The sequence below is a fragment of the Lissotriton vulgaris genome, chromosome 11 (assembly GCF_964263255.1).
Source record: "Lissotriton vulgaris chromosome 11, aLisVul1.2, whole genome shotgun sequence".
Lineage (NCBI taxonomy): Eukaryota > Metazoa > Chordata > Amphibia > Caudata > Salamandridae > Lissotriton > Lissotriton vulgaris.
Genome location: NC_141699.1, coordinates 1,002,175,593 through 1,002,197,514, shown reverse-complemented (window position 1 = coordinate 1,002,197,514; position 21,922 = coordinate 1,002,175,593). Strand labels below are relative to the sequence as shown.

The 21,922-nt window shown below is 42.0% G+C and overlaps 1 protein-coding gene across 1 annotated transcript; it reads right to left on the bottom strand.

Annotated features, from left to right (window-relative positions):
* Positions 1 to 1,568: 1,568 nt before the first annotated feature.
* Positions 1,569 to 11,259, bottom strand: GP5 (glycoprotein V platelet). The gene is made up of 2 exons (XM_086944286.1): positions 11,203 to 11,259; positions 1,569 to 4,049 (listed from the first exon to the last, which is right to left on the bottom strand). Exon 2 carries the CDS (start codon positions 4,033 to 4,035, stop codon positions 2,029 to 2,031), a length of 2,007 nt encoding a protein of 668 aa, XP_086800412.1. The 5' UTR covers positions 4,036 to 4,049; positions 11,203 to 11,259; the 3' UTR covers positions 1,569 to 2,028.
* Between the last annotated feature and the right edge of the window lie 10,663 nt (positions 11,260 to 21,922).

The window sequence follows — 21,922 nt, the reverse complement described above, 5'->3', positions numbered from 1 at the left end:
TTTTAAAGGTGAATTTGAAGATTTTTTAAAAATGTTTGCAGCTTTTTACAAAGACCAATATATACTAGGGGCCTTATTTATGAAGGACTTGCGCCGCCGATGCGTGACTTTTTCCCATGTTAAAAGTGACGCACCGGCGGCGCAAGTCCTTCATAAATAAGGCCCTAGGTGATACATATTTGGATCAGGGTTTGAATACACACTAGGTTAGGTTTACCTGCTGGTAAAGGCCATAACATTTACAAAATATGGGGGCAGATTTACAAGCCCCTTGCGACACTTTTGCCCCGCGTTGCAGCCCTTTTTGTGACGCAGCAACGGCATAAACAATGCACCACGTTGCGGCCCATTTACAACGTGATGCATCTAGGGAGATGCGTCACATTATACCTATGTCAGATATAATGTATACAGGATGGGCGTTCCCATGCAAAATGCCATGTCAATTTATATTTCACTGCATCACACTATGCCTTCACTGTGTCAAAATACCAACGCCTACTCAGACCAGGCGTAAGGAATGACCCAGGGCTTTTTATATGGGACTCATCTATCTGTTGTGGCGCAGTGCTGGAGTCGCGCCACTTTCAAGAGCAACTCCAGCAATGCGTCACTTTTGTGCCAACAGATGCGTCAGAATTTCTGACGCATTTGTTAAACCTTGCGCCATGGAGCACGGTATTGTAAATACAGCGCATCCATGGTGGCGCAAGGACATTTGGAGCTGGCGCAAGGAAACTGACGCCTCTATGCGTGTGCGTCAGTTCCTTGTCCATAGTTTTTAGGTCTGAGCTAGACACAGCTATAGCTGTCTCACCAGCCTCATGTTTTCCAGATAAATTATAATAAAAATATGTGCATATATATTCAGGGGCCCTTGGCCAGTCCAATCCACCCATTGATCTGTTCACGCGCCATTCACTTTTTGCTTCTGTCTAGCACAGTATACAGCAAGGGGCAACGGGTAATCCAATTCAGCCAGTGGGTCTCTTTACTGTGAGCCAATTATTTTTCTTGTGCACTTGTTTTGTGCATGCATCTAAAAGTGGTCCACTTCAGTGCCCAGGCTGGTGGGCAAATCCCTGTTTTCATTAAATGGGTTTTTAATTATTTCACGATGGGTCTGTTTTTTTATTCTAACATATGATTTCCACCTTTAGATAGCAGCATTTCAGTATTACAATTTTAATGCCTATTAAATATGTTTGCCAAAATAAACAAAAAAAAATCGAGGCTGTCCATGGGCCGATCTATTGATTTTGCCAATGCTTAGGAGCATCCAAAGTAGATAATGAGTTGAGGGACATTTTTGCATCAACCTATTTCCACAAATTCCCAAAAAAGAACACTCATGCCACTAAAACATTTGCATGTGAAAATAGTTATTTTGTCCAATAGGATTCCACATGCACCAGTCTCATCATCTGCTAGTTTGTGCATATAACACTATATTCTGCTAAAATGAAGCAATGCCTGTGGACATAGGGACTCACTTTACCATTCTCTGTGACCATTTGATACTCACCAAAATTGCCATACACAGTCTGCGGCAAATGCTCTTCGTAGGATTTTCATAATTTGTTTATTTAAAGAAAGTTACAGTCAAAGGAGAAGAGGTTTAAATATACCAAGTATATACTTATCAACTAGAAATGAAGGCGGTACAGACGTGTGGAGCATGGTAAAAGGGAAACAGCCTAGAGATACTGATAGAGGGCAAAGTGTGGGGAGGTAGCTAGATACAGACAGAGAAGAATGTGGGATATTAGTTATCCTACAAATCTAGCATAAAACTAGGCTCAGTTGACAAACATACCAGGCTCCATATGATGGTTTCTTCCAGCGGAGATTTATCGCCAAATTACACATCCACCCCAAAGTGCCCCACAACCTACTTAATGAACAGCGTACATATATTATTCAGTATGACAACATTTATTAGTCTCCGGCAACTTGCACCCCATTTTTTCTAGCCACTCCATTGATTTGGCTTGGTGAAGAAGCAATTCAACGCGGTTATTTGTGCGTTCATAAGGTTTCTCCTTCACCGGTTCCAGACATCTTCAATAGGACTACAGGAAGTACAAAGCTGTGCAAGTGTTCCAAATGGTTGATTTTGTACAAAACACAGCCTGCTACGAGAATGGCCATGAGCTGCCCAGTCAAACAAAGAAGGTGGAGATAAAAGAAAATGTTACTATATGGAGCTTTGAAATGAACCAGGATCCAGGGGTGTTGCATGCTGGTTGAGCCATGGTATGTTTGTGGGTTTGCATTTAAGGTTGTGTGAATGCTGCTGGTGGTTTCAGTTTTGTCACACGTGGTTTTGCCAAAAGGTATTGTTTGGTCAAATTCAATGTGGCTGGTAGATCTTGTACTGAGCAGGTAATAATATGAGCTTGAGTGGGAGATGGGTGCTGGGGAACTAGTGGCTGCATACTTTGAACGACCAATGAATCGCTTCTTAGTTGTTTTAGGAATGGTTGATGTAGTCGCAGTTGTTACAGTTGTGAACTGCACATTATCGAAGTTGGTGATTGGGAGCACCCTAGGCTTGTCAGATGTTTGGTGGGATATTGTTTCCAATGAGGTTGAATTTATATGAATTGAATTTTTTGAAAAGTGGCACAGATTACTGGCTGACAAGAGTGGCACACCTTTTAACTGCAATGGTTGAGCACAAATCAAGGACCTTGGGTTCCGTACGATGTTGAGTTGTATTTTGACCCAACCCCGCAAATTGTGGATATCACAGTTGCATAGCCAAGGGTTGTCATAAAGATGGACCTCTTGCAGTTTGGGCAGCATGCAGAAGAAATGCCCGGGAAGCGTTTCCAGTTTGGTGTCATTTAAGTAGATCTTTTCAAGATTTACCACGCTACTCAAGAGTTTTCTGGGAAGGGATTTCATATTGTTCCTGTAAAGGGCAATGATTCGGAGATTCTGAAGACCCTGAAAGAGGTCTTCTTCAAGAGTTGTGAGATTGTTCGTATGGAGGGAAAGCTCCGAAAGGGAACGAAGACCACCGAAGGCATTGCTTGGAAGGTAGCTCAGTCTGGGATTTATGGTCAGTACAAGAAGCTGCAAATTGGTAAGATTACTGAAGACATAATCCGGCACAGTGTAAAGCTGGGTCTTGTATAGCCACAATTTTGTGAACATGTCCATCTCCCCAAACAATACTTCTGGGAGTTCTTTTAACGGATTCTCGTAGAGCGTCAACATTGTCAAGTTCGGCAAATGAAGGAAGAGTCCCCAAGGCAGGGACTGCAGCTGGTTCTTTGATAACTTTAAGACCTGCAGTTTACGGAGACTATCGAAAGAGCCAGGAGCAATCGACTCAATAAGATTTCCAAAACAACTGAGTTCAACAAGTTCTTCGAGGTTTCTAAACATCTCTGCCTCGACTGATCTAAGTTTATTGTCATACAGAAAGAGCTTCTCAAGAGAGTTTAGCGTGCTAAATGTCATTAACGGCAAAGAAGCCAAGGTGTTTCTAGATAAATTGAGCACCTTCAATTTGGTTAAACTACGGAATAATCCTTCAGGCAGCATGGTTAGCTTGTTTTTGTTCAAAAGAAGCTCTTTTAAGTTAATCAGAGGGGCAAAAAGGTTCTCTTCAATGTGCATTAGGCTGTTTTGGTCAAGAAATAACTGTTCAAGGTGTATCAGCTTGTCAAATACTCCAGTGGGAAGCAAACTTAGCTTGTTGTGAGTCAATTTCAGGGTCTTCAGCTCCACCAAATCACTGAATGTCCCGGGTGTGATTACAGAGATTTGATTCGACTCCAAAAGAAGGCGCAGTACGACAGGCATTTCACGAAAGCATTTGTCGTCGAGTCGAGTGGCGCTTGTACCGCTTATGAGAATGTAAGTGACATCCCTAGGCAGCCCTAAAGAGGCAATATCTGTGATGGCTGGGCTTAAGCAGCGCACTGCATCTTTCACAGAACAGTCACATTGAGCCGGGCAAGGGACAGCGTCGGCTGCCATCGAAGGCTGGACCAATACGGTGAGAAGAAAGGAGAATAACATCCTTGAGGGAATGCCTGAAAACATGAAGGAGTTTAATTTAGTAACAGAAAAAAAGAACATAAAATGATGCAGCATATAATTACCCCCACACCCACCACGAAATCCTAGAAACCTTACATAACCAACTAATTTTCTGTACATCCATCAAATGTACCTATATATTTTGTAAGCCCTTGCACAGTTATGTTTGGAATGTAAATCTTAAACCTTTATATTTCTACAATGATTGAGCAACACCTATCTTAATCAATGTGATGCTTAATTAAATTGGGAACTTTCATCCTGGATAGGGTTGGTCTAAGACAGTAGTCCAACATAGTTCCAAGAGAGCCTGATGCATGTCATTTCAGGATGACCACTGATTAAATAAAGAAGTTCCATTTAGATTAACTTTATGTACATTCATTTTATTCGGGCATGAATACGGTATGCGCATGCTCCTATTCTGAAACTGAGTGCCATGAAATGGATTATTAAAATTGTTTTTTTTTTCATAATCAAGTTTAATGATTTTACATATTGCAGCAAAAGAAAACAATACTAGCTCTTATGTTGGCTCTCGCCTTTTTAACAACATGCACAAATTGGTCAACTAGAAGTTAGAGGCCTACGGTCTAGATGGAATGTTGCTGGTTCAGAAACTCACGGTCTGAACATTTTCAAAATTGCAAATTTACACCAAAAGCAAAACAATGCTGTTCACCCTTTTGTGCAACCACTTTCCATAAGTCATTGAAAATGTGGCTCTGTAAATTAGAGCCAAGCACATCAGAGCTAAGGAGATCAAATTGTTGACTACATTTTTGCGTTTTTTATTCACCCATTTTTATGTTTGTAGAAATTTAAAAAGTACATAGCTACAGTAGCGACTGCTCCAATTTTGGAGTGGTGGGGCATGGTGAGGAGAAAATAATAAAAAAAAAACACTTGTCTGCTTCAGCACCCACCATCTCGGTGCTCCTCTCCCCATGCTGGTCATGCTGCACAGGCTCCCGGGGGCCAATCACTGCACTGCTCTCATGCTGGTCAAACCAGCATGAGAACAGCTCAGTGATTGGCCTGAGCAGGCTGACTAGATGCCCGCTCGGCAAAGGGAGCATGAAGCTTTTCTCCAACCTGGCTGCTGCAACACAGCTGGGTTGGAGAAACATGAGTGCGCATGTCTGTTTGGCCGGGATAAAATGGCCGGCCAAACTGACATGCACACTTACAAGTGCTCAACACTCCTCCCTAAAGCGTGACGCTCGTCAGGATGGCCCCGCCCTGCCCTAACCTCGGCTGACAGTAATGAAAAATAAAATTGTTTTATTATCATTTTATTTTTCAGTGGGGCGATGCTCCTCTGGCATAACGGAGGAGCCGCCCCTGCATAGTTGCAGTGAAGCGACACAGTGAATTCCCTTCTCAGAAAACGCTTGCTCTTCTTTGAATTTGTAGCACAAAATTGAATCTTGTTTGAATGGCAGGAATAAAATTAAGTATTTTTGAACATTTAATAATCTCTCATGGCTGTCATTTGTCCTTCAGATATTTTTTAAGGTTAAAGTTTGAAAGGGGCTCTGCAGCACAGAGGCTTACTTAGCGGATCCAATAATATAGGGTGTAGCTTAAAATTTGTGCATTTTACTGAGAATAATAAGGCACCTGTTGTCCCCCAGTGACAGAGAAAAACCCACAGGGTCTTGAATTATTCAATAATTGGTAAAGGAGGAGCCAATTGAAAAGGACTCATTTTATTTATGAGTTTGTGAAATAGTAATACAGGAATGCTACTTCACGTACTCATACATGTTTTTATCAATTGGCCCTAAAATGAGCAACTTCTTATAATAAATGGCAAAGAGGGAACAATTATTTCTGTTTGTACAAACTGTATATAAATATTCCCATTTTAGATGTTTTGGGGCCAATTTTACGAGTACGTTAATAAGTACACCTTTGCGTACTCATGATTGCATTTGTGAACTACCCTCAAATTTTATGGTCAGTGGGTCAAACCAGGTTTAGCAGGCATGATGAGCCAAATAGAAGGGCTTTCCCAATAGCCCAAAAAGGGGGTATTACCATATAAAAGTATTTTTAAAACTGCCACATGTGGTGCCGCGCAGTGGCAGACTATTTCCAAACCTTAACTGATCAACTTTTAGTTGCTGAGTGCTGTAACAATTGTCAAACTCTATGTAATGAGGTGAAACATTTGCTCAGACAGCACTATTGTGCATTAAATGACAAAAATGGATTATCAGGTTAAAAAACAGATAAATCCTTTGATAGTGTTTCCCGACACGCCCATTATAAGCCCAATGGCCTTCCTTTCTCCTTAAATATAGGATAGCATTTTATGTATCTTGTATTAGGAATGGTTCTGCTTAATTATATTTGTTTAAACCATTTGTATTCTATTTTTAACTCTTGTTACGTTTGGGACAGGTTCTTCTTTGTACCTTTTGATCTTTAATAACATTGTAGTCTCAAAAGTGGTCTAGTTTTGTTTTGTTTAGTTCTGTTTTGTTTTGTCTTGCTTAGTTAAACGAATTAAGTCGATGTTGTTGCGGTTTTAAATTATAATTACCACAAATGTACATAGACAAGATTACCTGAAAACTCAGAATTTTTTTTAAAAGTATGTATCTTTTATGATTTTTTAAATCGAAATAAAGACTTTAAAATCTGAATCTGAATCTGACAAAAGGGTGGCATAATGCAGCAACAACATGTACCGCATTATGCTATTCTTGTCGCATAATTTAGTCAACCCTGCTGCATAATGTGTCCTCTGTTGCCGCATTATTCCAGTGGCCCTGGTTATGACTAACCTGATAAGACCATCACCTCGAAATCTCAACAATGCATACATAGCACCCTGGAAGGGGTACATAAGGAAGAGGGACATGATGGCGAGCTCCCAGAAGAATGGAGAACTGTCACTCTTGGAGCTACTGAAATGGTCAAAGCGCCGAGGTGGGCGAGCCAACAAACCAACAGAGAGAACGGAGTCAGAGTGGAGCCATGAGTTGGTTCTGGCTCCGGGAGCCCGTGCACAAGCCGAGCCTTGAAAATATTTATAATGGAAATCCTGCCACAAACATCATGTTAGGTGCTTTCAATATTCACAAGAGTGTTTTTTAACACAGGCAAGCATTTTACCTTAGTACATTAGATTATATTTCTGCACTGAGAAGTGTTTATTAAAAGTGAGAGTTTTGAAACATGCACTGAGAGGTATTCCTGCTACCACCCTGATGAAAATACTTTAGTGAACTAAAAGGCAAGTCAGTTATCAAGTGTACCTTATGTTGACTACATTCATGTCCGGTTCTGGGGGCTTAGTGGGCTAATGCGGCCACTGTAGGGGCTTGTGTTGGACCTCATGGTCACAGGATGAAATCCCTGCCAGTCCACTCAGCCTTTTATCCTCCAGAGATCGATAAAATGAGTACCATTGAGTTGGATAACAATAAACATGTGTTATAGAGAGCCAAGATACCCTTCTGGTTGAGCGTGCGCTTCACAAATACATGTTATGGTATTCATATTTGTAGCAACATTCTAGGCAGTGCTTATTTGTAAGAGAATGAGGGCAGGGCCCAAAGGTTTGCTCTGCAGCCGACGCTATTGAAGGTTGGTGTGCCAAACACCAAGTCTGCGTAGTATTGATCAGTGGCGCAGCTAGGCCTTTTGCCATCCTTAGCGGCCGAGCCTTTGCTGCCCTGTGGTAGCTGTAAGAGCAGGGGAGGGGGCTGGCGGTTATAAGGGGGGGTGGTGATCAATCACAGCGTTTGCCGCCCCGCCGGCCGCAGGTAAGAGCGGGGGCGCTGCCGACCACAAAACCTGTGTTGCCCGCCCCCTCTTGCTAGGCCACTGGTGTTGATGCCTCATGTCTCACTTCACCACTAAGCGGTACAAAAAGGGTTGGTGATGGACGGAGCATCTGAACCAATCAAACACTCACTCCCAGTCAACAGATCTGGGTTTAATCCATCACCGTTCTTTAGCCCACTCTGCCACCCCAGTTCAGGCATGGCCATATGCAAATCAGTCTGACCCTGTGCCTCATGGGAACAGTCCAGCCCGAACTGCCAAGCCATGTCTTCCCTCGAACGGAAACAAGCTTCCGAAGACCGGTTTCTGGCATTCCAGCCGTCTTCAGCCCGGCTTGCTTGAATCCAGTGGCAAAGTGAGCAAGGGACTCACGTCTGAGCATACCCTGCCACACTTATGGCGGCCAAAAGCGGTACAAAAGGGGGTGGTGATGGACGGAGCATCTGAATCAATCAAACACTCACACCCAGTCAAAAGATCTGGGTTTAATCCATCACTGTTCTTTAGCCCACTCTGCCACCCCAGTTCAGGCATGGCCATATGCAAATCAGTCTGACCCTGTGCCTCATGGGAACAGTCCAGCCCGAACTGCCAAGCCATGTCTTCCCTCGACCGTAAACAAGCTTCCGAGAACCGGTTTCTGGCATTCCAGCCGTCTTCAGCCCGGCTTGCTTGAATCCAGGGGCAAAGTGAGCAAGGGACTCACGTCTGAGCATACCCTGCCACACTTATGGCGAACAAAGCGGTACAAAAGGGGGTGGTGATGGACGGAGCATCTGAACCAATGAAACACTCACACCCAGTCAAAAGATCACTTCACCACTAGGCATTCCTTGCTCCTTTATCTCACTCTTGCATGTTATTTTTCATCCCTGCTTTTTCCCTTTGTCACTATTTTCTGTCTTCATCTTCCTCCTCATTTCCCCTCTCTTTTACTCTGGACCAAATCCTATGGAGGAAAAATAAGTGCAGGTCCCCAGCGCTGGTAGGCGGCCCGCTGCAACTATCTGCTCAAATCAAGCACCAAATATGGGCTATTAAATATATTATAAGAGAGGTTTTTAGACAGCTCATACCTTGAACTCACAAACTTTAAAGCGCTTCATATGTGATAATGCACAAAAAGGAGGCTAAAACGAAGCATTTGCCTCATGTCAGAGAATTTGGGCAACAGGGGAACCCAGGATTGATTCCAGATTTTTTCTTTTTCTAATGTGCAATTCAGCCACTGTTGGGTATCTCTATGTCACACCAAAGGTTAATGCTTGCTCTTTAATCCTTGGTGTATGCAATTAGAGTGTGAAATCCATGTATTCTGACAGTTTTACATAGCGCAAACCCTGCCCTTCTCAATAGAGATAGATGGCGTTACAACCTGTTTTTTCGGGACAGGAAGATTTGACGAGATTCACATGATGCTGTGCTGAGGCAAGGCTTCAACTCTGTTCCTCTTTGTTTTTTGTGTGTAGATTTATATAGGTGAACTCAACCCAAAGGTATTGGAGCGCTTTACATGAGCACCAGTTACCTTACCCAAGGACACATTCATTTTTTGGTAGGCACCGGGAGATTAAGTGATTTGCCCAGACCCACACAATGCTGATCCTACGTTGAGGCTTGAGCTGGTTCCCCAGCTCCAAAGTCGGCAGCTCTGGCCGTGAGACCACATCCTCTCCAATGTTTGAAAGCTGCACCCACTTGGCCACAACACCTCCTGTGAAAACTCGGCTCGTTCTGAGCTCCAGGCCCAAGATGGACCTCAAGCCGAGCCAGGTTTCTGGCTGAAGCTTTTAGTGGCTTGCTCACCCCCAGCTGCTGCATGACCCCTGTATGCATGGCACATGCAATTGTGGGAGCCAATGACCAAAAGGCCAGATGAGCGGGGGGAGGGAGACCGGATTCCACCTTACACCCCCATATAATAATGTTACCTGTACTTAATTTGTAAAATAATAGGTGCCAGGGCCCTGACCAGGAGGCCACTGCAGCTTGCACCACCCATTAACCCATCATCGCTGCCAATGACGTCACCAAAAACAACTGCTAACCATCTCTCTCACCTGCAAGCGCGACAGTTCAGATTATTCCAGGTCCCCAAAGCTAAAGGAATGGCCGGGGAGGCAGGTATTAGTATTTTTCTATGCATATTGTATTCAGAAACAGCCGTTGTTCTGCTCATCACTACATTAAATGAGCAGCGCCACAATGTGTCAGAGTTTCATAAGTGTGGTGATGATAATTAAGTGCAGGTGCAGAGCACCGGAAAGCACCGGCTCAAATTAAGCACTATAACATCCACCAGCTAGCTCCATGCCCTGAGATTGGGAGTTTCATTTTCACGATGTGGAGTTTGTTGTCATTTTGTCTGAAACTGTTTCAAAATTCTGATACTTTACTTTTTCTTTTTTTTGTCTGTTTGTTGTTCGCCATTTGTAAACGCAATAGCCCTAGGAAACTGAATTATTAAGTAAGGACAGAATGCACCGTGACTTTTTGAACTGCAGAATACATCCACAGGGCTTTTACATTAGATATGTAGATGCTTATAAATTAGTATAGTAATCAAATAGGAATATACATTTTCAACGGGAGTACAAAGTAAATAAACATGTAGGTGCATGAAAATGCAGGTGCACTATCTTAAAAACACTTTTCTAGCATTACTATTCTTAATAATAATGCTTTTGTACAGTTCTTTAATTTAAATAAAAAGTATTGCACAGGTTGTAAAGGCCTTGCAAAGATGGAAGTCTGAGGTCGCCCGACCTGAATGTGAACCTATAATCTAAAGGTCACCATTAACCGAATAATTCCCTGGACGAATTTACTTGCTTAGCCCACAACACTCACAGTCTGTTTCTCTCAAATAGAATATCAAACTAGTTGTAGGTAAACAGGACATACATGTTTATTTATAATCACTGACTTAATGCATATGAATTTTTAAAAGAAAGGTTTAATAGGATATAAAAGATTCAGAGGCGAGGCTGTGAAACATTTAAATTTGCTACATTTTTGGCAGAAAACCATTTAGAAGTTTACTATTGAGAAAATGTTTTTTTTACAGTTTTATACACATGAGAAGTAAATAGAGATTTGCATTAAAGATATAAAATATACAAAACGGGCATGTTTCAAGACATTGTTTACCTCTCCTCTCAGTATTATTAGCAACATAAAAAAAGGAAAAGGCAGCTTTTTCTTTTCCAGGCACACATGAAATATATCTTTGCTGAGCTTCGTGCAAAAGTCCCAAAACCTTTAAGATCCACTCATATTACTGGAGAGCGAAATTACCACACATTTTCCCAAAATGTTGCTGCTTAAAGTACAAAAGATCCTTACCTTACTTAGGTCTCTCCAAGAAAAGAAGTCCCTTCCCACCCAGCTGGCTGTAAAATGGATCTTGTGCGGCTTGCGGGTAATCGGAAGAGGAGGCGCACAGTGCATCCTCAAGATAAGTACAATTAAATGTAAGTTTGCGGATAGGAGTATTTATAGAGTGGAAACTAAGCTACAGGGCAACGATGATAAATATGCAAGTATAAAGCACGAAGCCAGAAACAAGACTTATGCCAACGTCCTCCCATACATTTCAGAAAATATTGCATGTTGTGCCTCTTAAATCGACACAAATTACCCGTCTTCATTTCCGTGGTTATTGGCGCATTTTTTGTTGCTCTATGTGTACGGGTGAGCGAATTGCAACATCTGAAGCTTTGCAACTTCAGTAGCTTTTTGCAGATTTACTTTCTCCTGCTTCTACCTCGTGGGTTTGTTTATGGAGGTCCTCCACTTTTTTTGAGTGTGCATTTTCCGGCTTTTCTACTCTGCGTTTTGCCTCTTGTTTTTTCTGTGCTTAGTGTTCCTGCTTGCTTTGCTAGTGATGTTCTGGATTGGCCTTCTGTTATCTGCCTTTCTGTTTACAATGTTGCTCGGCCCAGTGCACAAAGGTAAACTTATATCCGAAATCTAAGTTGAGACCTGAAATCTAAGGGGCTGATTAGCATGGCGGGCGGACTTTGTCAGCCCGCCATAGCCCCAGGAAATGGGACCGCCCGCAATGCATGCTGCGGTCCTGCATTTGTAATTTGGATGCGTCCGCCACACTGGTGGGCGCATCCCTCATTTTTATCATTGCGGCGGGCGGTGCTGCCAGCAGCACCCACCGCAAGGTTAAAAATGAAAGTTGTGCATTTGAATGCACAACGTGACAGGCACAGTACGGTGCCTGCCACGTTGTACATTCAAATGCAGGGGGGTACCATAGGTACCGCCCATGTGCACCCCCCAAAACACCTGGGGGCCCGCTATGGGCCCCCAATGTCAAGGACTGCAGGACTTTCCGTGGCAAAGGCAAATCGCCGCATGTATCCTAATATGGATGGCGGTGTCTACCAGACACTACCACCATATTAAAAACCTTTTCCGCCCGGTCGACTTATCGACCGGGCGGAAAACCGGAGGACGGTCTTTCAGTCCGCCAGGGTCTCGTCCGCCATGGTAATATGGCGGGGGAAATTGGGTGGCGCATAGTGGATTATGGTGGGCGGATCGCCACCACCATGCGGGCGGCGGCGATCCACCTGCCATTGCACTCGACCCCTATGTTGGGACCTGAAGTCCTAGTTGAGATCTGAAGTCTAAGTTGGGACCTGAAGTCTAAGTTGGGATCTGAAGTCTAAGTTGGGACCTGAAGTCTAAGTTGGGACCTGAAGTCTAAGTTGAGATATAAAGTCTAGGTTCAGACCAGAATTTTAAGTTGAGACCGGAAGTCTAAAGTCCCAGTTCACAAAGGTAAACTTTGACCTGAAGTCTACGTTCAGACCTGAAGCCTATGTTTAGACCCGAAGGTTCCAGTTCACAAAGGTAAACGTACTTCAGGTTAAAGTTTACCTTTGTGAATTGTGCTAAACTTGGACTTAAAGACTAATTTTAGACCTAAAGTCTTAGTTTAACTTTGTGAATTGGGCCCTTAGACTTCAGGTCTAAAATTAGTCTTTAGGTTAAAGTTTACCTTTGTGAATTGGGCCCTCCGTGTTTCATTTGTGCTTTACATTTTTTTTGTCGCTTCTTTATGCTTGTTCCTATTTCTAAATCATGTTGTTTCTTAGTTATACTTGTGTTTGTTGTAGCTTGCTTGAGTGTGTAGATTCACTGTCTATATTTGTTTACAGTGTCGTTCTTCCTCTGTAAACTCGTTTTGGTATTTATATTTCAATATCTTACTTTCACCTGGGCTGTGAGTCCTCCCACTTTCCGCAAGAGTTCCAGGTATTCATACACAAACCTCTTACGGGCAACTTCTGCTCCGTGGATCAGTAGTGTTTCTGTTTTGTACAAGTTTGCTGTAGATATATTCTTGTTTTTATTTGCCACGTTTAGTTAAGCTTCACATAGCTAAACTGGTCTGCAAAATGCCTTCCTACCGGATATCAAAAGCAATTGCATGGCTAACCCTGTCCCAAGCACTGCAGTTCTGAGGGTAGCTAACCTATTTTTTAGTTGCTTCTGGGCCCTGGTGATCGATTACTTACCATAACTATATGGTTCTCTTTCTATTGCTTTTCAGGAGTTTCAGAATTGTAACTCCTCATTTGTGGCTTCCTTAAAGGAAGTAGATGAGTATGGGATTTTGATGCACTTTACCTTCCTACAGGGAAATCAGTTCCTTTTAGTGAAGTTGTCCTGTAGGAAACAAATGTCAGTGACCTACTTCAAACGCAAAATCAACATGGTGTATCTTCCTAGGAGGGAAGAAACAATCTCTTCACAGACTGAACCCTCCCTGCACACCTCCCACAAAAACCAAACCAACCATATAAGAGACCATCACCGTTCATCAAGCCCCTGTGAAAGCAATCGGAAGGAATCTCCTGAGAAAAATCTAGCCGGGTGGCTGGGAGGACCACCATTGGGGTAAGAACCTGAACAAAGGGACAACTAAAAGGTTTCAGGTAGAAGCAATTACAAACAGCTCTGCCTCTTCCTTCTGCTCTTTGTCCAAAGAAGCATTTGAACTCTGAGGGACCTCAATTCTTCCAAAGCACTAAAACCAATATTTCCTATCAGTCTTCCAATGTGTGCCTTTCAGACAAAACTACTCTTAATAAAATGATGCTACATGAGTGTCGATACGGGATTTATAGTCAATTTAATACACACAACGGAAGGTAGAAATACACAAATGATTCTTTTCAATGCTGGGAAGGCATTCAATAGGGGAAACTGTTGGTAACTTACTAAGGTTTTTCCCAAGATGGATCTGGGCCCTCAAGTGTCATCATTTATATTGGTCAACTTTACATCTCCTTCAGCCAAAATAATGGTGATCTTTCATCTTCAATCACCTTATCCAGAGGGCCAAGGCAGGGATACTTATTGTTGTTCCTTATATTCCCTATATGATGGAGGCACACATCCATTATATAAAACATAGTACAGATATTCGATTATGGGACATGAAGCCGACCAGGAGATTTGCGAATGCGCCTTAATTGGGTACAACGTGGCATGATTCTCGGTTGAGCTCTAAAAATCAATATCCGCATTTACAGAGAAACTCCAAATGTTGGCTGCAAATTCTGATTTACAAATAGACTTTACAAAATCTTAGTGGATAGGTGTGCCTAAACTTGTGCAAATATGTAAAGCTTCCCTACTGAATCAATGGACTGATCTGGATGCAAGGCCAAGTCGAATAGTTGAGAGTTAATCTTCCAAAATACAATTAAAGATTTATGTGGAGATAAGCTGCACCAGGAAAGTTTTTGAGATACTGGAATTTGCAATAGCGCTTCAGCATGCGCTGACCAGTATCGATTATCGGTTTCGGTTTTTTTAAATCGTGATCAGCGAGAAACTTTGTGAAGTGCATTAAAATTTTGTGCAAGAAAAGTGTAATTAAAGTAGTTGAATCCAGAGTTACATTGAGGATCGTGTTATAATTTTTTGTTACATTTTCACAGTAAGTATGGAGCTTTCAATATGTAATAGAATTTACAAAATTGTTAGGTTATAAGGCGCTGGGAATATGAGGTTGGGGGGTTACTTGTATCGTAAAGCAGTGGAAATCGTTTGGTTGCCTCCTGAGTTTACCTGTAAGCTTTTATTTCTAGAAATAATTTTTTTTTGTGTTGTACAAAGCTGGACACAATTAGAAATGTGAGGAGCGCTGATCACATGGTCAAGGGCAAGCACTTTTGGGATTTAAATATTACCCGCAAGCGGTGTACACATGCACTTTGCTGACTCTTACAGGAAAACAATAAAAATAATTAAACTACTATGACGAACACTGATGACAGGATAATAAAAATTGTATAATTATTTGACATCTACATGCTGTCTGTGTTAAGAAAGTTTAAATGTTGTTGGTGTTTAGGACGCCGCATATGCAGCAAGAAATTCTGCCAATCCGCGTTTGGCGGCGTTCAGGATCTACTGCATGCACAGCAGTAGTGTCATTGTAGAAGCTGTATGCAGGTTGATCATGCGCCAATGCATTCTTATTGGATTTCAGTGCAGACAAAAACTAGAAAAGCAACTTACCATGCAATCTCGATCATGACTGAAGAGCGATTGGAGGCACAACGTGTGCCACGCTCACACAGTGCACTTCCCAACAGCGTTTTGTAGACTAATTAGTCAATTGTGAATACACTTTAGAATAACAACTTAAAGTCGCTACCAAGCGAGTCTTGTAATAAAATAATATATATAAAAAATAAACTAGAACGCTTGAGTGTTTATTTCAAAACTCAAGGGCATCACTTGGATCCTACAGAGAAAGCTACCACGTACCCGTTCACTTGTACATTGTCAAAGAAGTCCATTTGAGTAAGACTATTCTTCTGATTCAAAAGAAGGAATTCTCGTATACTATTTAAAAGTCATGGCTCATTCAACTGGCATAAATCAACCTGCTTTGTTCTTATAAATTCCTAGAAAACCAGTCATGAAGTGGAGAAATCGGAATAGAGCGTTTAAAAACCGTTTAATAGCCACAGATGGCAGAAAGAAAAAAATCTTTCATGTTTGGTCTTTTGGGTAATGCTGGCCAAGAAGTATTCATTAATTTACCAGAAGTTGGTCTGCCTCTGGGCCTCTTTGTACCATGGGATGAGTACACAGAAGCAGTGAAAAGAATGAAAAACAGTTTACTGAAGACCCAAGTGCCATGGTTGAAAGACATGTTTTTTTTTCATGAGGAAACCGTATGACCAGGAAAATATTGAGAATTACATTGCTGCACTGCTTATATTTGCTGCATCATGCACATCTGGGGATATGATAGACACATATATAACAGATGCGTTTTTATTTCATTGTTATTCAAAGAAGGCCCAAGAGAGATTGTTAGCATGTAGAAATCCCTCACTGGGAGAATTCATTGATATTGCTAAGGAAATAGAGCATTCTTTGTTGTCAGTTAAAGTATTTTCCAAAGAAATTGCACAGTCCTCATCCATGTGTAGAGAGAATGAGAAAAATATGAAAACAAAAGACGTAATGATTTGTTAATATAACAGCATGACACCAAATCCAGGTATAGAAGTGTAGAATAGAAAAGAAATAGTTTGTCTTACAGGTTTGGATCAACGTCAAACTTGAATAATTATGGTGGATGTTCAGCTATTGGAAAACAATGTTTAAAGTGTCAGAAGACAGGTCATTTTGCAGTGGTATGCAGGAACAGTAAAACACAGAGTAATATAAGAATTAGTACAGCGGATGATTTAGATGAGGAAATGTGTTAGAATATGGTTATTACAGTGGACGCCAACACAGGGCATATTAAAGGCCATTTATGTATAGTTAATGCTGGGTAAATCAAATTGCATATAATGGCAGATTCAGGAACACCTGTAACCATTTTATCTGATCATACATTTAATCTACACTGGAAAAATGTACAGTTGATAAAATCTGATATTAACCCTAAAGCATTTGGAGACTTTGACATAACTATGCTGGGGTATGTCAGTGATGTTCTGGAGTTTAGAGGTCGTTCAATAAAAACAAATCTTTATGTAGCAGAAAAAGGCAAGAAAATTGTTGGGTGTCGAGCTCCTGGAATATTAGTAATAATTTTGAAGCCTGGTTCTGATGATCCAATATTGCTCGGAGAAATGGCAATATTGAGCATTGATAACAGGATGGATGAAGAAAATATAGAGCAAGTGTTGAAAAAAAACAGAAGCGTTTTAGCGGGCAATAGTGGATGTATTTCAGGTGTTGAACACCATATCAAATTAAAAGAATCTGCCATGCCTGTTAAGCATAAAGTTCAATCAGAACCCTTATCTATGAGAGATGATTTAAAGAAACTTCTTAAACTATGTAAGGATGAAATAATTGAACCAACAGATTAATCAGAATGAGTATCCGCTGGGGTTATCACAAAAACAAATCAGGTGATATAAGATTGTGGGCAGATTTGAGATCTTTAACTAAAAACATAGTTAGTAACTGCATTACTAACACAAAATACAAGAAATGTCGGCATTAAGTGGATCATCACATTTTTCAATAATTAATCTAAAATCTGCATACCATCAAGTTAAATTAAATGAGGAGTTTAATGATTAGGCAATACAGGTACTTATATCTACCTTTTCGTCTGGCATAAACTGCTAGCATATTTCAGAGGATTTTGGATATTTTATTTGAAGGAATAGAGGGGGATACAAACTTTCCAAGATGATATTTTGATTTTTACATAGACAACTCAAGAACACAATAGGATTTAAAACTGTGCACTAGAAACATTTAGAACAAGCATTTACAATGCAATAGGTTTCGCAGCATTAAAGTTTGAGTTTTTGGCATTGGGATCTTGTTTGCGCTATATAAAACTTTATAAATAAAAAATAAATAAATAAATAAAATGGACAGAAGCAAGGTGAAAGGAAGGATGAAAGCGTGAAAGAATGGATGGATGTGTGAAAGGTTTTAAAGTTTGAAGGGTGAAATGTGGGATGGAAGAGTAAAAGGATTGGCTGGTAAAAGTGAATTGAAGGACAGAAGAATGGACAGATGGGAAAGAGTGGATCTTCAAAAGACAGATGGATACTTGAACATATTGATGGGGGACTAGATGGATGGACGGATGAATGGGGCAATGGTAGGATAGTTAGAAGGGTGAAGAACGGACAGGAGGAGGAGTGGTTGAAAGGGTAAATAGATGGATAAACGGTAGGAGCGTGAGAAGGGTCAAAGGTGCTCGTTTCACACCGTCTTATTACGTGCAATAAAACACGAAGTATGATTACATGTGAACCAAGTTGTAAAAAAAAATTAAGACGCTGAATGGGAAAGGAGTGGGGGGGTCAAGGGATTCCTGTGCTGCATTTCTCGGATGCCTTTTTGTTCCAGGACGACTACCGAGGCACGACCATGACGATCCGGACTCTGGATCGTTCGGCCAATCTTTGAAGTGACAATGGTTTCAGCAGCAAGACAGCAGAACGTGCTATGATAATAACGAAAGGTTATTTAGCAGCCGGATGTGACGAGATGTGCTGTTCCAGTGAGACTAGGCGCCCAGTTACAGAACTTGGCTATAACCCTGCCAGGTTAGGCGGCGCAGGGGTGCATCTTGAAAAGTCTGCACACGCAAACTGAGCCCCGCCTAACGTACGCACGCACATCAACTGTTCACAGCAAAGCCAATGTGAAACAGTGACAGTCGAGGACAGACCAAGGACGTCTCTTGTCTGACAGCTGCGAGGGCTCGTGCAGTAAAACGATCGTCCCTAACTTTGAAGTACACATGTATTGACTTAAATATTATACAAGAGTTAGCCGCTTGCTCTGAGCAACACCTCCAGGGTCCTTAACCATCCTTTCTAGAGCCATCACTGAAAATTAGAAACGTCCTATGGCAGGGCCTATTTGTTGCAGGAGTGTGTAGACTAAAGCACTTGGAACTGGCGAGAAGCAGGTGTATTTGGTTGGGATAGAAAAGAAAAAGAATCCTTCCACATCCCTTAAATCATTAGCACTGCTCCCACTCAAGGTACAGCTAAACCGTGCACCCTTATACCCCCTCCCTGCAGCCACTTTAATGCCCTCACCCTGCTGAGGCCTCATACCTCCTTCAGTCACCAAGGACAACTCTCTGGCCTGCTTGCCATTGTAGCTCTAACCCTATCGCCTAATTATTCTCCTAGTTGAAGTTCTCTACCCACGCCCACTATCACCAGAACTCACCCACCGGCATAAGCCCAAGGCACCGTTACTGTGCCACTGTCCTCGAGGACTCTAGGACCTCTGGACTCACCTTGCCCGCATGGGGACGCAGAACTGGCTGTGCCCCAGCCCCCGGCTGCACGCTCGCAGTGCTGCTGCCATGTTGCTGTTGTCGGTGCTAAGCGGAGAGAAGAGAGACACAGGTTCCAAGGAGATCACAGAGGTTAAGACGGAGCAGCGAGACGTGCAGAACAGCAAGAGCGTCACCTGCGGAGGCGTGGTCGCAAACAGGCCGGGTCAGCGATAGGCATAGAGACTAGACCAGGAACGGGTGGACTGTTGTATCTACAGCGCCATCTGCAGAGCACGCCTTCAAGACTAATGGCATCGAAGTATCGTGTGCGTTGGGCGCTCTCTGCTGGCTAAAGGAAGTAGACACTGTCCGTGCCCTGGAAAATTTTATATGGAAAAACATATCTGTTGCACGTATCAACTTTACTTTATGTAAATGTGCACGATTCTATAATTGGACAAGTGCCTATGTGTGACGTTTGCATTTCTCATGTGTGATACTTTGAGTGGCACTTTACAGACAGAGAATAATTGCTGCAATATTAAAATCTCTAGTCCTGCAATTTTTTTACAGTTGGGGGCAAAAGTTTTATAAGCATAAGGAAACATCAAAACTACGAGTCACACAGCAATGGAAGTATACATGACTGTGTCAATAATTCACACCAAACATGGGACAACTGGACAGGTCAATTTGTAATCTCTGAAGTTGCCTATGTCTGATATATCATACTTTTTTGTGTTGACACTTTGGTTCCAGTACATTATCTTCTTTGTGACTTAGACGCTATTTCTTTTAAATAGTTAAAATTCTGTGTTTCAAACAAATGTCGACCGGAAAACAAGTCAGGTCCCGGGCCGCGCTGTGATTGGCTGACATCACGGGGGTGTCCCGGCCGGCAGCCAATCACAGCGCGGCCCGGGAATGACGTCACGGGGGTGTCCCGGGCCGGCAGCCAATCGCAGCGCGGCCCGGGACAAAGGGGCGGGGCTTAAAAAAAGCACCAGAAACGCCCCCGAATCGCGTTTTCAAGAGAAAGCGCGATTGACAGCCTCTGTCTCCCAATGGCTAGCCTCCATTTATGGAGCTAACCAATGAGAGGCAGAGGCGGGGCCGACGTCCCTACTGAAAACAAAAGTTTTCAAACTGGGAGGGGCTGTGCCCCTCGCCAGGTTCGAAACCTAAAAAGGGGCATGACAGTGAGTAAGTCACAATGTGAGTGCCTACAAATAAAAGTGGAATATTTAGGCCATACAATTTTGTCTGAAGGAATTACACCAAAGTATGACTCAGTCAAGGCTATAATGCACCATGCCAAAAAACAAAGATGATTCGAAATCAATCTTAGGACTTTGCGAATATTATTCAAGGTTTTTATTTATTTTTTATTTATAAAGTTTTACATAGCGCAAACAAGATCCTGAAGGATATCAGAGCGCTTTACAAAAGGATGGAAGGAAGGACATAAATGCAATAGCGACATAAGGTAAGAATACAAAACAGGAATAATCGCATAGTTACAAGACAAATGATTTAATGAGAGTAATACAATAAATAGGTATATAGCGGGCTACGAAGGAGGGCACACAATGAGAAAGAAGAGCAGCATCAAAAGATGGTACAATGGTTGTAGGATCAATGACTTCGAGCAGGTGAGTCTAGGCCAGTTAGGGTAAGAATTTGTTCATTCAGAAACCTTTGGCTTCCAGTTTGAAAGCAGTCGTTGAGGATATTCGGCGTACTTCCGGTGGAAGAGAGTTCCATATCTTAGGGGCAGCGCCGAAGAAGGCTTGGTGACAAGTTCTCTTTTTGCTAAGGATGTGTGGTTTCAGGAGGAAAGTGTTTCTTGAGGCTCTGCCACAACAGGATAATTCAAGCTTTTGTGCTACGTACCTGGGAGTTTTGAAGTGCAGGGCTTTGTGCATCAGAACAATGATGGAATCATTACTATTCTTGATTAAGAAGCCAGATAAAGATCCAGGTAGACTGTGGTTCATACAGGCATAGCACAGAGCTAACTAATGATGTTAAAATATTTGCTAAAATCCTAGCCTTGTGGTTCAGTTCTGTCTGACTCAGTCTAAAATTGGCCAGTCAATGGGGTTTAATTAGGAACAGGCAGATATAGGACAATATCCAACTGTCTGTTGACATTATAGATATAGACAAAAGAGAAATAATTAATGATATTCCTTTGACAAACATACGTTTGATAGGGTTGAGTGGCTTTTCATCAAAAGCCTTTTGAATAGGATAGGCTTTGGCAAAAACTTGAAATTGTCCATTCAGTCAAACTAAAAAAGAGCAGCAATTAAAAATAATAAATTGTTAACTTATCTCAGATACCGGTACCAAGGGAAATGAAACGGGAATGCATAGTTTCACCCTACTGTTAGACCCCTTAGCACATACCATTAGTTAAGCAGCATATTCAAGGTATCAACATGAATTTGCCAAGTGTTCATATTATATTCTCTGATTCATGACTGACTATAGGAGCTTGTTCCCTGATTTATTGAGGGAATTACACCCTTTCTTGAGGCTGTGGGGTCTAAACTCAACCTTTCCAACTCAGCAGGAATGAGATTTTTCGATTATCATCGTAGGAGCGAGGTCCCACTGACTTCTACCAGTCCTGACTACACTGAGGGACCTATTAAGTACTTGGGGATTTTCGTACCCAACTCTTTTATAAGTGTTTGGCAATGCAGTACATTATCCCCACTGACATGCCCACACACTCTTAACATCTTATCACTGCTCTATTTGCATCACGTGTTAAGAGCAGTCACTTGTGTG